Here is a 12,882-nt window from a genome sequence, read left to right as displayed (position 1 = left end):
AATTTAAAACAAAGCATACCTTTAAAATAAAAATATTATTTCTCACTAGTCAGATAAGAACACTATACTTTATACTGCTTGAGTTTTGATCATTTACAAGTGAGACAAATGTGACATGACCTTTTTAAGATTTTCTCTCCACTATTTAGCATAAAAGGGAAAAGAAAGAGAAATAATTATTTTTCTCTCCCCTAACTTCTAACTGGAAAGAGGACTAAGAGGTGTAACAAAAAGAAGAGAGGCCCTGGCCAGTGTGGCTGACTGGTTAGAGTGTTGTCCAGTGCACTGAAGTGTCATGGGTCCAATTCCAGGTCAGGGCACATGCCTAGGTTGTGGGTTCGATCCCCAGTTGCAGAGCATGCAAGAAGCAACCAGTCAATGTTTCTCTCTCATATCAATGTTTCTCTTTCCCTCCCTTCCCTTCTCTCTAAAATCAATGAGTGTGTCCCTGGGTGAAGATTAAAAAAAAAAAAAAAATTCTTCCTTTCTCAGCCATCAAACTAAACTGCAATAGAAACAGACATGGAAAGAGGGTTAAGAAGAAACTACTTAGACAAAGCATTAAATGCTGACTATTCTTCCTATTTCCATGAAGCTTTCTACTCCTATAATGAAATTTTAGGCCTTCTCTTTAAAAACAAAGAGTGTATTACACTTAGAAGAGCCTCTGTGAAATACTGAAGATCTCAAAGCACAACTTCAAAAGGTAAGGAGAGAGGAAAACCATGGTATCTCGTCCATCAGAATATGACCGTATATACACGAACAACTCACTCCGAATAATTCTGAATTACTTCCTACTTTCTTACCTTGTTGTCTTTAAGGAAAAGTGCTAACATTTCTTCTCTGCCATAACGATAGTCTGCTAATTTATATTTCGGCAATGCTGGAGAAAGAGGAGGGGACGTAATACTCCCGCCACTGGACAGAGCTCGGAGCCTACAGAAAAAGAGACACAGAAAACAAAATGTCAAACACTCTGGCACTACAAGCTTTTTATTTTTATATAATGTATTGTACAATTTCTCATTTTAGCTTTTTAAAAAAACAAAGAAATCCCTTCATTTCTTTTTTTTTTTGGTGGAACCAAGGACACACTGATACCCTTCTAGTTGTGTTTTTAATAGACTATTTTGATCAAACAGAAAGGTATAAAGAATACAAAAAAAGAATACAACAAATGTTTTTGAACCCATTATCCTGCTTTGTTAAATCATAAATTCTATGGTGAAATACCATTCTTTCAAGGTGTCCAAGATTTTTATCTTTAATAAAACCTGCTGTCACAGCTAAGAGAGCAGTTCATTGAGACATAACTAGACAACCACATGGCAATTATTTAACCTAATAGGTATCACGGCATGTCCTTCAGAACCTTCGCAAGTGAGGAGGGGACAATTTCCGCCAAATTATAAAAGTAACATATGATTAAAACCAAAGGGAGGTCTCGCTTCACTCATTAACTAATCTACCCCATTAATGAAAATGAATAAATCTTATAATACCAGTTGTTGGAAGGGATGTAAAATAATTCCCGTGTACTGGTGGTATTATCAATTGGAACAACTACTTCAAAGAATAATATGCGAATATTAATATTTAATAAAATATGAAACAAAGTATGCTACACAAAAGAAAAGGCAAAATACAGAAGCTTATAAACATATAAACTTGCAAATAGGTTTATACTGCTTAAGAACACATATAAAGCATAGCAAAAGCATATAAACAAAATGAACTGACAAATACAAAATTCAGGACAAGATTTTATTGATTTATTTTTAGAGAGGGGAAGGGAGGGAGAAAGAGGGAAAGAAACATCAATTGGTTGCCTCTCACACACACCCAACTGGGGACCTGGCCCACAACCCAGACATGTGCCCTGACGGGGAATCAAACTGGCAAGCTTTTGGTTCAGAGGCTGGCACTCAATCCACTGAGCCATACCAGCCAGGGCTAAATAAATGCTACATCCATACAACGACACCATTTATGGCAACAGGAAATACTGATAAAAAGATTTTCTGATGTGGCTATTTTTTTTAAAGCAGGTTACAAAATTGAATGTACAGTATGATCCCACTTTTTATGAAAATAAATGTACATATACACAAGAATACATAAAACCACCTGGAAAGATATATCAACCTATTAATAGTGGTTTTCATGGATGGTGAAATTATGGTGATTATATCTTCTGGCTTACTTCTAATTTCTAATTTTCCTAGAAACATACAGATATTCCCCACTTTTCAAAAAGTTTACTTTATGCCACTTCACTTTTACTTAAGACCTACATTAGTACCTGTTTTCACCAACTAAAAAAAAAATCTGAAGAGGATTTTCCCTTTTATGAAAAAAGGCAAAAAGTAAAACAGCATTCAGCATTTGTTTTGCAATGAGTAGTTAATGAGCAGTGAGAGTGGCCCTGAGCTCCTTCCCCAGGAACTACACTCGCATCCTGGCAGCCGCCACCATGGCTCTGCACTGTGTCTGTGAGCATCTGGGCTTTATCGCTGTTTACTTTGTGCATCTGTTAGCAACGTGTATCCCCAAAGTAACTGCTTCTTCATTTAGGAACACTCCACTTTGAGATAGTGGGAAAACCTATACAGCTTTGGTAGTAAGAAAATTATTTTTAAAATATAAACAAGAACTAAAACAGGTGCAGCAGTACTTGTATCAACATTTCTAGATAAAAGTCACACTACAATATGATAGATCTCAAAATCCTGTAAGAATTCCATTATTTGAGGTCCAAAAACATATCTGTAAGAGACTCGAAGGTCAGTTATTATTATGGCAAATGCTAACCCAATCCTAGATGGGCTACTGTTAGCCAATACAATTCTAAATCACCTGCCTACCCCATCAATAAGATAAAATTCAAATAATAATTCAATAAAAACTACTTTTCAATTGAGTCTTTGAGCAGCACTCACAAAACATTATAGCAGAAAACATATACATGTATGAATGTTTCGACCACATAAAACTACATGTGCACCCAGACAAAGGGTCAAACAAAGAATACATAATTTGATGGGGTACTGGAACTGTGAGGAGTTTTAATTCCACTATAGTAACATAAGCAAACCAAGAAACTTTTTAAAGTATAAATACAGTCATTAACCAAATGTAATTTTATTCCTGGACTAGCTACACTGTTTTCAACTAGGCACATAAAGTAAACCATCCAACACCCATAAAAATACCTTACTACTGTATTAGTCATCCAATAACAAAAGAGATGACATCTGAAAACTCACCATTCAGGCCCAAAGTTCAATGTCTGTGTTTCCGCTGCCATTCTTTTCCTTATGTTTACAAGAGTCTATGTATTGGAGAAACCTGTTAAAGAGAAAAATTTCTCCATATAATTAATTAACGTTGAATGCAGAATCCCAGCCCAGAAAGTGTAGATAGGGAGTGTGTTTTATTTATGCCCCTCTCAACGAGAGTCCAGCAAGCAAAGTAAAATGAATATATCCACCCTTACTGTGTCTTACTGCTTAAGACACCCAATGCACCATCTTTTCATGTTTATCTACAGAAAGGAGGCATAGTATTAGATGAAGCTAGTGAGAATAGATCATGCAGGGCAGTGGGAACTGAAGATTTTCTTTTTTTGCCTTAGAGCAATGGGGAGAATGAAGGGTAACAGATTTCCATTTTAATTTATATTTAGTCTCTTGAAATGGTTCTCCCATCACTATGAGGTATATATCAGACCCCACTCCATTCCTGTCTCACAGCTTCCACCACAGCTCTCTCCACTTTCTGCTTAGCACTTTACACTCTAGTGATTCTTTAAAATATCTTGGACCATCAAGTTAAAGTAACAAGCTAGTGAATTTCAGAAGTAACCTTTCAAAAACAATTTTAAGATATCAGAGCTTAAAATGAAATAAGTCAGACAGGCTAATACAAATACTGTATGATATTCCTTATACATAGAATACAAAAAGCCAAACTCAGTAAGTAGAGTAGTGGTTACCAAGGGCTTGGAGGTAAGGAAAATGGAGAGATGTTGGCCAAAAGGTATCAACTTCAGTTATAAGATGAACAGCCCTTGGCTGGTGTGGCTCCATGGATGGAGCACAACCTGCGAACCAAACGGTCGCCAGTTCAACTTCCAGTCAGGGCACAGGCCTGGGTTGTGGACCAGGTCCCTAGCTGGGGGTGTGCAGGAGGCAACCAATCCATGTATCTCTCACACACTGATATTTCTCTCCCTCTCTTTCTCCCTCCCTTCCCCTCTCTCTAAAATAAATAAATAAACAAATACAGAAATAAATAAAAACCTTTTTTTAACAATGTTTTTTTTTAAATATTTTATTTATCTATTTTTCAAGAGAGGGGAAGGGAAGGAGAAAGAGTGGGAGAGAAATATTAATGTATGGTTGCCTCTCATGCGTCCCCTGCTGGGAACTGGCCTACAACCCAGGCATGTGCCCTGACTGGGAATCGAACCGCAACACTCTGGTTCGCAGGCCCATGCTCAATCCACTGAGCTACGCCAGCCAGGGCTAAATAAAAATCTTTAAAAGACAAAAAGTAACAAATTCTAGGCACATATTGTACAGCATGGTGATTATAGCTAATAATAAAGCATTATACATTTGAAAGTTGCTGAGAGTAGGTCTTAAATGCTCTCAGCACAAAACAAACAAATAAACAAAAAAAGGAAATCCTGTTCCAGTGGTCTTTATCATTCCACCTACAAACTGTCATACTGAGCCAACATTCAAAGTTCAAAAGTTTAATGCCCTGATCTAGGGACCTAACTACTATTTACAACATGGTTTTTGTAACATGTAAAGATTTCTCTTGAACTCTTAAAAACCTAAGAATAATAATCCAAACGATTTAATTAACAACTTAAAAGACCTGTATTACTCTGAGTGGTGTTCTGCTCATTCTCCTTTATGAATTATAGCAGGAAATATAAGAGTTGTGACTGTTGAAATCTAATTTAAATGTTTGAAGTACTGTAACTAGTAATTCCAAATTCCCCACCCCAGACTGCTCCTTCTAAATCAGTTTAAATGAGCCCAGTTCTAATGTATTTATACATACTGGAGGGATTTTCTTACATGACACCTCTGAATTACAAAGTAGAATGGAAGCTGGGCCTTTTTTCTCCACTGTCCTTTCTGAGGATGCAGTGAGGTATTAGTACTAGCATAGACCTCCAGCCAAATGTTGACAACTCAAAGCCCTAGGAGACTTGTGACCATTAGAAAACAGCTCTGGATTTTTACAGAAGTGGGTATTTGACCCAGACTCTGGATGCTGTGTTCCCACCATACTCTTCTGCCTCTCTAGACTGCATTTTCTTGAAACCATTTCCTCTTTTATCCTCTAAAACCAGCACAATATAACTTCTTTCCTATTTAGTCAGTATCCCCCAAAAGTTTCTCTTCTTTTCTAACCTTTTGTTATTTCTCAACTAACACTTTAGGCAGAACTCTGCCTACTAAATCACGGGAGAGTAACAGGTGGCCTGCAGGGAGTGGGGGTGTTGTTATAACAACAGCGAATATCCTACGAATTTCTGAATTGTCTCCACCCCTGGGGAGGCGCCCCGCTGCTACTGTAAATTACAGATTTGATTCTTTTCTCCACGGCCTGTGTGGCATGCCAAGAGGTCTGATCCCCCTGGAAATCCATCTCATCAACAACTGAGCAAGGCACCACTGTTCACCATCCAGCCAGGCTCACAAGCCCAAAGTTATCTCAAACTCCTTCTGTTTCTCTATCCCTCACATCCAATCATCTTGTCTCAAATATGGTCAATTCCTCCTTCAAGATTCCTCCTGCATTCTTTCATAAGAGTCAAACCTTCGTAAACCCATGTCTGCATTATTAGAATAAAATTTCTGCTTGGCCTCCCTGACTCAGCCTCTAACTATTCACGTGCAAAAAGATCAATCTTCCTAAAGCACTGCTCTAGTCATGCCTGCCCCTCTTTAAAACAGTCAATTAAACCTACTGTGTATCACCAGAACTCCTGGTATTTCAGGTTCACACCAATCTAACAACTCATACCTCCTCAACTAATCTCTTACTGTTTCACTTCCAAACTCGAAACTTAACAAGAACTTTCTACTCTCTACTGCATTCCCCTTTTCTGTGGTTCTACTTATGCCCTGCCCTTTGCCCAAAATGCTCTCCCTCTTTCCTTTACAATGGCCTGTACAAAACCAAGATTCTATTCAAATAACCTACTCCATAGCATATTTCCCAAACTAGAGAAAGTACTGCTCTGTCTAGAAAGAAAATCTGAACAGAGAATGCAAAAATAAAATGAAATCTACAGGCCCTTGCTGGTATAGCTCAGTGGACTGAGCACAGGCCTGTGAACCAAAGGGTCGTTCGTTCAATTCCCAGTCAGGGGACATGCCGGGGTTGCAGGCCAGGTCCCAGTGAGGAGCATGCCAGAAGCAACCACACACTGATGTTTCGCTCCCTTTCTTTCTCCCTCCCTTCCCCTCTCTCTAAAAATAAATAAATAAAATCTTTTTTAATAGAATATACAGAATTCAAAATTTAGATGATGTACCTTTTGAATGTATATATTAAAGCTCAAAAGGAAGAATAAAATAGAAAAGAAACACTTTTGAGAGGAAGGACACAACAGTTTTGGACAAAAATGAGGTGTCTGAAAAAACATCTAAAAGACTATCATATAGAACTTGAACTCCAGTGTAGAATAGGGATGGGAGACAGAAGTTTTTAAGTAAATCTGCATAACTGCAACCAAAACTTGATTGAAACTCTCCCAAAGCGGAACTCAAGAAGGACAAGTCAGTATTTTTACCTCTGAGTAGTGGAATTATGGGTAATTCTTTCCTAGTAAGTTTCTAATTTGAAGATTTGTTGTGTATACAACAAATGTAGTTCTGGCACAATTTTTTTCAATGGAAAAATTCACAAGTCTCAGATACTTAAGTCAAAAGAGAGAAAGACTGGAAAGTCTTCACTAGCTTCCACAGTGAAATCCCTGGTGACTGGCTGAATGCGGTACAGAATGCTGGCAGGGGACAGAGCCCAATTTTGGGGAATGAGAAATGGCTGGAAAGGGAGTAGGGGAAAACTACAGATGCAGTCAACTCTACAGAACCCTAGCTGTGAAACGGCAAAGAGAGATGAAAGCCAGGGGAAAGAAATTTTCCATTTTTTAAAATTTTAGATAAAAGTATCTTAATAGAAAAGTACTAGTAGAATTAAAAAGTGAAGAAAACAATCTATCAAAAAATATAATGGACGTGAAGTCTCTAAGAAGGCAGTACGAATGGGGTTTCAGAGAACAAGAAAGGAAAAAAATGACTGTATTCCCATCTACTTGTAATAAGGGGGCAGTAGAGCCAAAAGACTTAGGATCCCTCCAAACTTATTTTGTGGTGTTTTTTTTGGGGGGGCAGGGGGTGATAGGGGGTTCAGGGGAATTCCAATTTGATGGTACTTCACTATTAACTAATCTCCAGAGCTGATTATTAAGAATTCACCAGTTTTCCCAACAGTCCTTGTGCTGTTCCAGGTTCTCACCCAGAACTCCCCTGGAGGCAGTGATAGCAGCACTGAAGGCCAAATCAAGATGGAGATGACACCTATCTGCATGGTTGTGATTTTCTTTCCCTGACTCGGCAGCCTAGGTCTAGGGCAGAGTGAGCTGACCACAGGACTGAACCAAGGTTACAGGTTTGTTAACAGTGAATGGAAGAGTAAGAGAACAATTAGAGGGTGCTTTTACACAGCCTCCAGCAAAAGTGTGTTTTACACACAGCAGGAAAGGAAGTAAGAACAGGAGAGCTGCCCTGGCCAGATGGCTCAGTCGGAGGGAGCATCATCCCATGCACCTAAATGTTGCGGGTACCATCCCCGGTCAGGGCACATACTGTGTACCTAGGTGTGGGTTCAATCCCTGGTCGGGGCACACACGGGATCAATGTTTCTCTCTCTCCCCTCTCTGCTCTCTCTAAAATCACTAAGCATATCTTCAGGTTGGATTTTCCTTAATTTACCAAATAAAAACAGGAGAGTTTACAAATTTGAAATGTTGATGGTATCAAAAAGCTGATGTAGTAGGGATAAAAGTGAAAGCACTAGAAGAATTAAAGATGGAAATAAGGCAGGGAACCAAGAGCCTGGAAGGACTCTGAAGTCACCTCAGGATAATGACAAACAGACCAGAAAGACAATGAATCAAAGGGTAAGCCCACAGGATCTATATCTGATGATAATGAAAAGAACAGATGGTTGTATTGTCTGCATGGACCCCAGAGAAAAAGACTCCACACAAAAATGGAGGGACAATGGCTAGGGAGACTACACATAACCTATTGGCTAACCCAGAAAATGTTACTGTGAAAGGGTATCAGTAATTATACAGAGATAACAGCAGCAAGCAGGCCAGGTGGTCACCCAGGAAAGGCACAGGACAGGCATGTGCATGGGAAAGGAGGAAGACACTGACCCTGCCTGCTGACAGAGCTACTGCCACTGGGCAGGAAATGTGCTGGTAGACTCAGAGAGCCAAAGAAGAGGCAAAGCTGTCAGGGCAAGATGGCCTGCAGCTACCTTAACAATGCCAGAAAATTCTGTGGTCAGTTTCACGCAAGGAAAGACTGAGCACAAAGGTGACATTTCAGAGTCCTCAGTAGAAAGGTCTTGGAAAGGAATGAACCTAAAACTGAGTCAAAAGCAGAAACTCAGGGTGGTATGAAGATGGGACTACAAAAAAGATGAATAAACAGATGGACCTTCATTCAGTTCCTGAAGATGACAGTGACACGTGGCACGGTAGAATTAGCAGGCCTCAAGGATTCTGGGAGAGCCAGCCCTAGCCTAGCAGCTCGGAAGCAGAGGAGCACTCGAACGCGAGGAGGCAGTCCCAAAGGTCATCAGGTGGACGTGCCGGCAGGCAGTGCCTCTGAGACACCGTGAGCACAATGTCCCGTCAGCTCTGATTCACCCCATCGGCACATCTTCCTCACGCCAAAAGCAACTGCCCCAGAGCAGGTGACGGGGCAGATGATAAGGTGCTCACCTCCCTCCTCTGACCGAGTCTTCTTCTCTGGCTGCTCCAATTTAGGGATAGAGACCTCAAAAGTCCACCCTCGGAGTTTAAAAGTCAACTTAAAAATAGCTAAGAGAATCTCTCTCTACACAACCACCACTTCAGGACCATTCATTATTCAAAATTCCTTGAGTGAATTCAAGTAATACACTCCTTCGGTAACTGACACCAGGAAGCTGGTCTTCAATAAACTGCCTCCTGTGCCTGACAAAGAATGTGGTAAAATCTGGCCTGGCCTTCTGTCAACTTCCTAAAAACTATGAGCTAAATTAGCCCTCACTAACTTATTTTATCTCTAGTACTACTATAATTATATTTCTTTTTCTATGTGTTCTTCTACTTTCCTGGCTTCCTCGACTCCTCTTTGGGACCTCACCCATCACTGTGCACACGTGAGCGCGTGTTCAAGGTAGAAGAGATCAACCTGGCTCTTTCTCACTCTTGGGTTTGAAACAAAGGAAAGGGAGACCCTGGCCTCTCAGCTCTAAAATCTACCCTTTTACCCCCCACAAGAGTGTCGAGGAACCTGATGACTTCTGGGCTCGTGCGGTCGTTATCAAACACACAGGAGCTGCAGATCTATGTGACAAGTCCTGCCCGAACACAGCAAGAAGCCAAAGCGGCATGGGAATCCCGCACGGTGGCTGACAGCCCGACACTGGCCGTGTCTCCAGTGCCGCTTCCCAGGAGCAGTCTTAGTAGACTGATGAGTCTACTAAGTAGAGTACCCCTACTCTACTGACAATTCAAAACACATACACTCTTGAAAACCCCCTAAATCTTTCTGAAAGAAAATTACCTGGTACTACAAATCTCCACTAACCTGGGTATGTAAAATTCACCCAGAAAAAAACGATGGCAAATCTGGGATTAAGTCCAGCCGGTAGCACAATCTGCCAACAGACTAACACAGCGCGAGTGCCACGGAACCCAATCTGCCCCCGCATCTCCTCTCCCCCGTTCTCCCAAAAGCAGAAGAAAGAGCTACTCCCCTAGCACTCCTTCACATACACCAAGTAAATGAACCGGCCCACCTCCATTCCAGAAGCTGCCATTTTTACCTTGGCCACATCTGGATTAAGGTAACAGGGGATTAATAGCTGCATTACTGCAAATTAGTTTAACCACTTCAGAAAGCAGTCTGGCATTATTAAATCTAAATATATGTCTAACCCATGATCCCATAATCCACTGCTAGACATTCTTGAGGGAAATCTCTATTAAAAGGCAAGTACATGTAAGATATTCATAGTAGCTTATTCATAATTAACTGAAATTTGGCAGTTGTGCTCATCAACACAAATGTCCATCGAAAAGTGAATGATGAAACAAACTGTAGTGAAGCTTCAAGGTGGAGGAAGGGTGGCACGCCAGAGAGTGCACTAAAGCTCCAAACCCTTCCTACATACCTTGCTCTCTGCATCTCTTCTATCTGGTTGCTACTGAATTAGGAAACATAATTAATAATGAGACAAACTGCCCTGACTGGTGTGGTTCAGTTGGTTGGACATGGTTCTGCAACACGAAGGGTCGCTAGTTCAGTTCCCAGTCAGGGCATGTGCTTGGGCTGCAAGTCCTGTCCCCGGTTTGAGCGCAAGTATGAGAGGCAACTGAATAATATTTCTCTCACATCAATGTTTCTCTCCCTCTTTTCCTCTCTCTAAAAATAAGTAAATAAAATGTTTAAAAAATAATAGTAAGAGGAACTGACACCATGTGCCTCCTGATATGATGCACTGAGGACACAGCATCACTTATGCTGAACTCCTGACAATAATGCATGAACTGAAACTAATCCTGAAAAAACATCAAGCCCTGGCCAGTGTGGCTCGGCTTGTTGGGCGTTGTCCCACAAACCGAAAGGTCACTGGTTCGATTCCCAGTCAGGGCACAAGCCTGAGTTGGAGGCTGGGTCCCCAGTGGGGAGCCACTTGAGAGGCAACCACACATTGTTTCTCTCTCTCTCTCTCTGGTTCGATTCCCAGTCAGGGCACAAGCCTGAGTTGGAGGCTGGGTCCCCAGTGGGGAGCCACTTGAGAGGCAACCACACATTGTTTCTCTCTCTCTCTCTCTGGTTCGATTCCCAGTCAGGGCACAAGCCTGAGTTGGAGGCTGGGTCCCCAGTGGGGAGCCACTTGAGAGGCAACCACACATTGTTTCTCTCTCTCTCTCAAAATAAATAAATAAATAAATAAATAAATAAATAAATAAATAAATAAATGTGTATATATATATATATTTTTTTTAATCAACATAGCATATGTAAACATAACCATTGAAAACTGCCTGTTCCCCAGAGCAGCAATTCTCAAAACAAGGTCTCCCAGTCTTCCAAAACTCCAAGGTATCCATGATGTCAAAACAACCTTCACAATAATACTAAAGTTTAATTGCACTTTTCACTGTGCTAATCACGCAAAGCAGTGATGAATAAAGCTGCTGTCTCCTCAGCACCATTCAAGTGAACAGCACCAAACGTGACCAGCAGTTACCACACTCTTCACAGCCTCTGCCGCATACTCACAGGAGGGGGAAACGCCTGTTTTACTTAAGAATGCCCTTGACAAAGCAGTAGAAACTACTGATTTTTTAATGCTGGCCCCTGTGTAAACATCTTTTTAATATTCCACGTGATGAAATGCGCATAATGTGCTTCTGCTGCAAACCGCTGACTCAGAGAAAGGCACGTGGGAGACCGTTGTTGGGGGGGGGGTGTTTTTTTTTAAGATTTTATTCATTTATCTTTAGAGGGGAAGGGAAGGAGAGAGGGAGAGAAACATCAATGTATGGTTGCCTTTCGTGTGTCCTATGCCGGGAACTGTCCTGCAACCCAGGCATGTGCCCTGACTGGGAATCGAACCACAATACTCTGGTTCGCAGGCCCACGCTCAATCCACTGAGCTATACCAGCCAGGGCCGTAAGAGACAATTTTGAGTTGCAAACTCAACTAGCTGCTTTCTGTTTTCCATGGAACATCGCTTTGACTTAAAAAAAATGAGCTGATACACAAATATGATTATCCAGACCTGCATACTTAGCAAACTTTTTTCAAAAATGAACAAAGTGAGCCCCAGCCAGTGTGACTCAGCTGGAGCACTGTCTTGTAAAGCAAAGGATCGACTGCAGGTTCGTTCCCGGTTAGGGCGTGTGCCTAGGCTGCAGATTCGGTTCAGGGCGTGGACAGTCACCCAGTCAGGTGACTAATCCATGTTTCTCTTCCTTTCTCTCTCCCTCCTTTCCCCTTTCTCTAAAATCAATAAGCATGTCCTCAGGTGAGGATGAAAAAAATGAACTAAATGAAACTGTCACTTCAAGGAAAACAATTGACAGTACTTGTTGCCAATGATAAAATTTGAACTTTTGAGCAAAACTTAAAATTTTAGGAAACTTCTCTTCACCACCATGAGCTTGACACGTTTTCTGGTACTCAGACTTTCTCAGTAGCTGAAGGCTTTTTTGATGGGTGTTGATATTAATAAATGGGTTTTTTGAATACCCGTTGTAAAAGATAAAATATCCATTAAATGTGCAACACCAATGGATTTTAATATAAGAATACAAAGGTGCATTGACATAATTCAGATTTCACATTGCAACTGACCTTTAAAAACCATTACTTGTTGAATTTCAGTGTAGTATCAAAGAACAGCTGCAATTTTTTGAAAAAAGCTCTTAGAATACTCCTCCCTTTTCCAACTACATACATATCTTTGTGGAGATAAGTGTTCTTCACACACTTCAACCAAAGTAATAAACAATGGACTGAACAGAGAAGCAGGTAAGAGAATCCACCTGCCTT

General features: G+C 40.8%; 1 protein-coding gene across 2 annotated transcripts in view; it reads right to left on the bottom strand.

The window, feature by feature from the left end:
• GIGYF2 (GRB10 interacting GYF protein 2) overlaps positions 1-12,882 on the bottom strand; it is a 117,988-nt gene that overhangs the window by 97,594 nt on the left and 7,512 nt on the right. For both annotated transcript variants that reach the window (XM_037144031.2, XM_037144036.2), the window contains exons 3-4: positions 3,270-3,351; positions 810-939 (exon numbers count right to left, since the gene is read on the bottom strand). In XM_037144031.2, coding sequence (XP_036999926.2) covers positions 810-939; positions 3,270-3,310 — 171 coding nt within the window. In that variant the 5' untranslated portion in view covers positions 3,311-3,351. The remainder of the gene's footprint in view (positions 1-809; positions 940-3,269; positions 3,352-12,882) is intronic.

The sequence above is a fragment of the Artibeus jamaicensis genome, unplaced genomic scaffold (genome assembly GCF_021234435.1).
Source record: "Artibeus jamaicensis isolate MK-2021 breed Jamaican fruit bat unplaced genomic scaffold, CSHL_Jam_final contig_944, whole genome shotgun sequence".
Classification (NCBI taxonomy): Eukaryota; Metazoa; Chordata; class Mammalia; order Chiroptera; family Phyllostomidae; genus Artibeus; species Artibeus jamaicensis.
The sequence above is the reverse complement of the archived record's forward strand: the minus strand, read 5'-3'. Positions and strand labels throughout refer to the sequence as shown.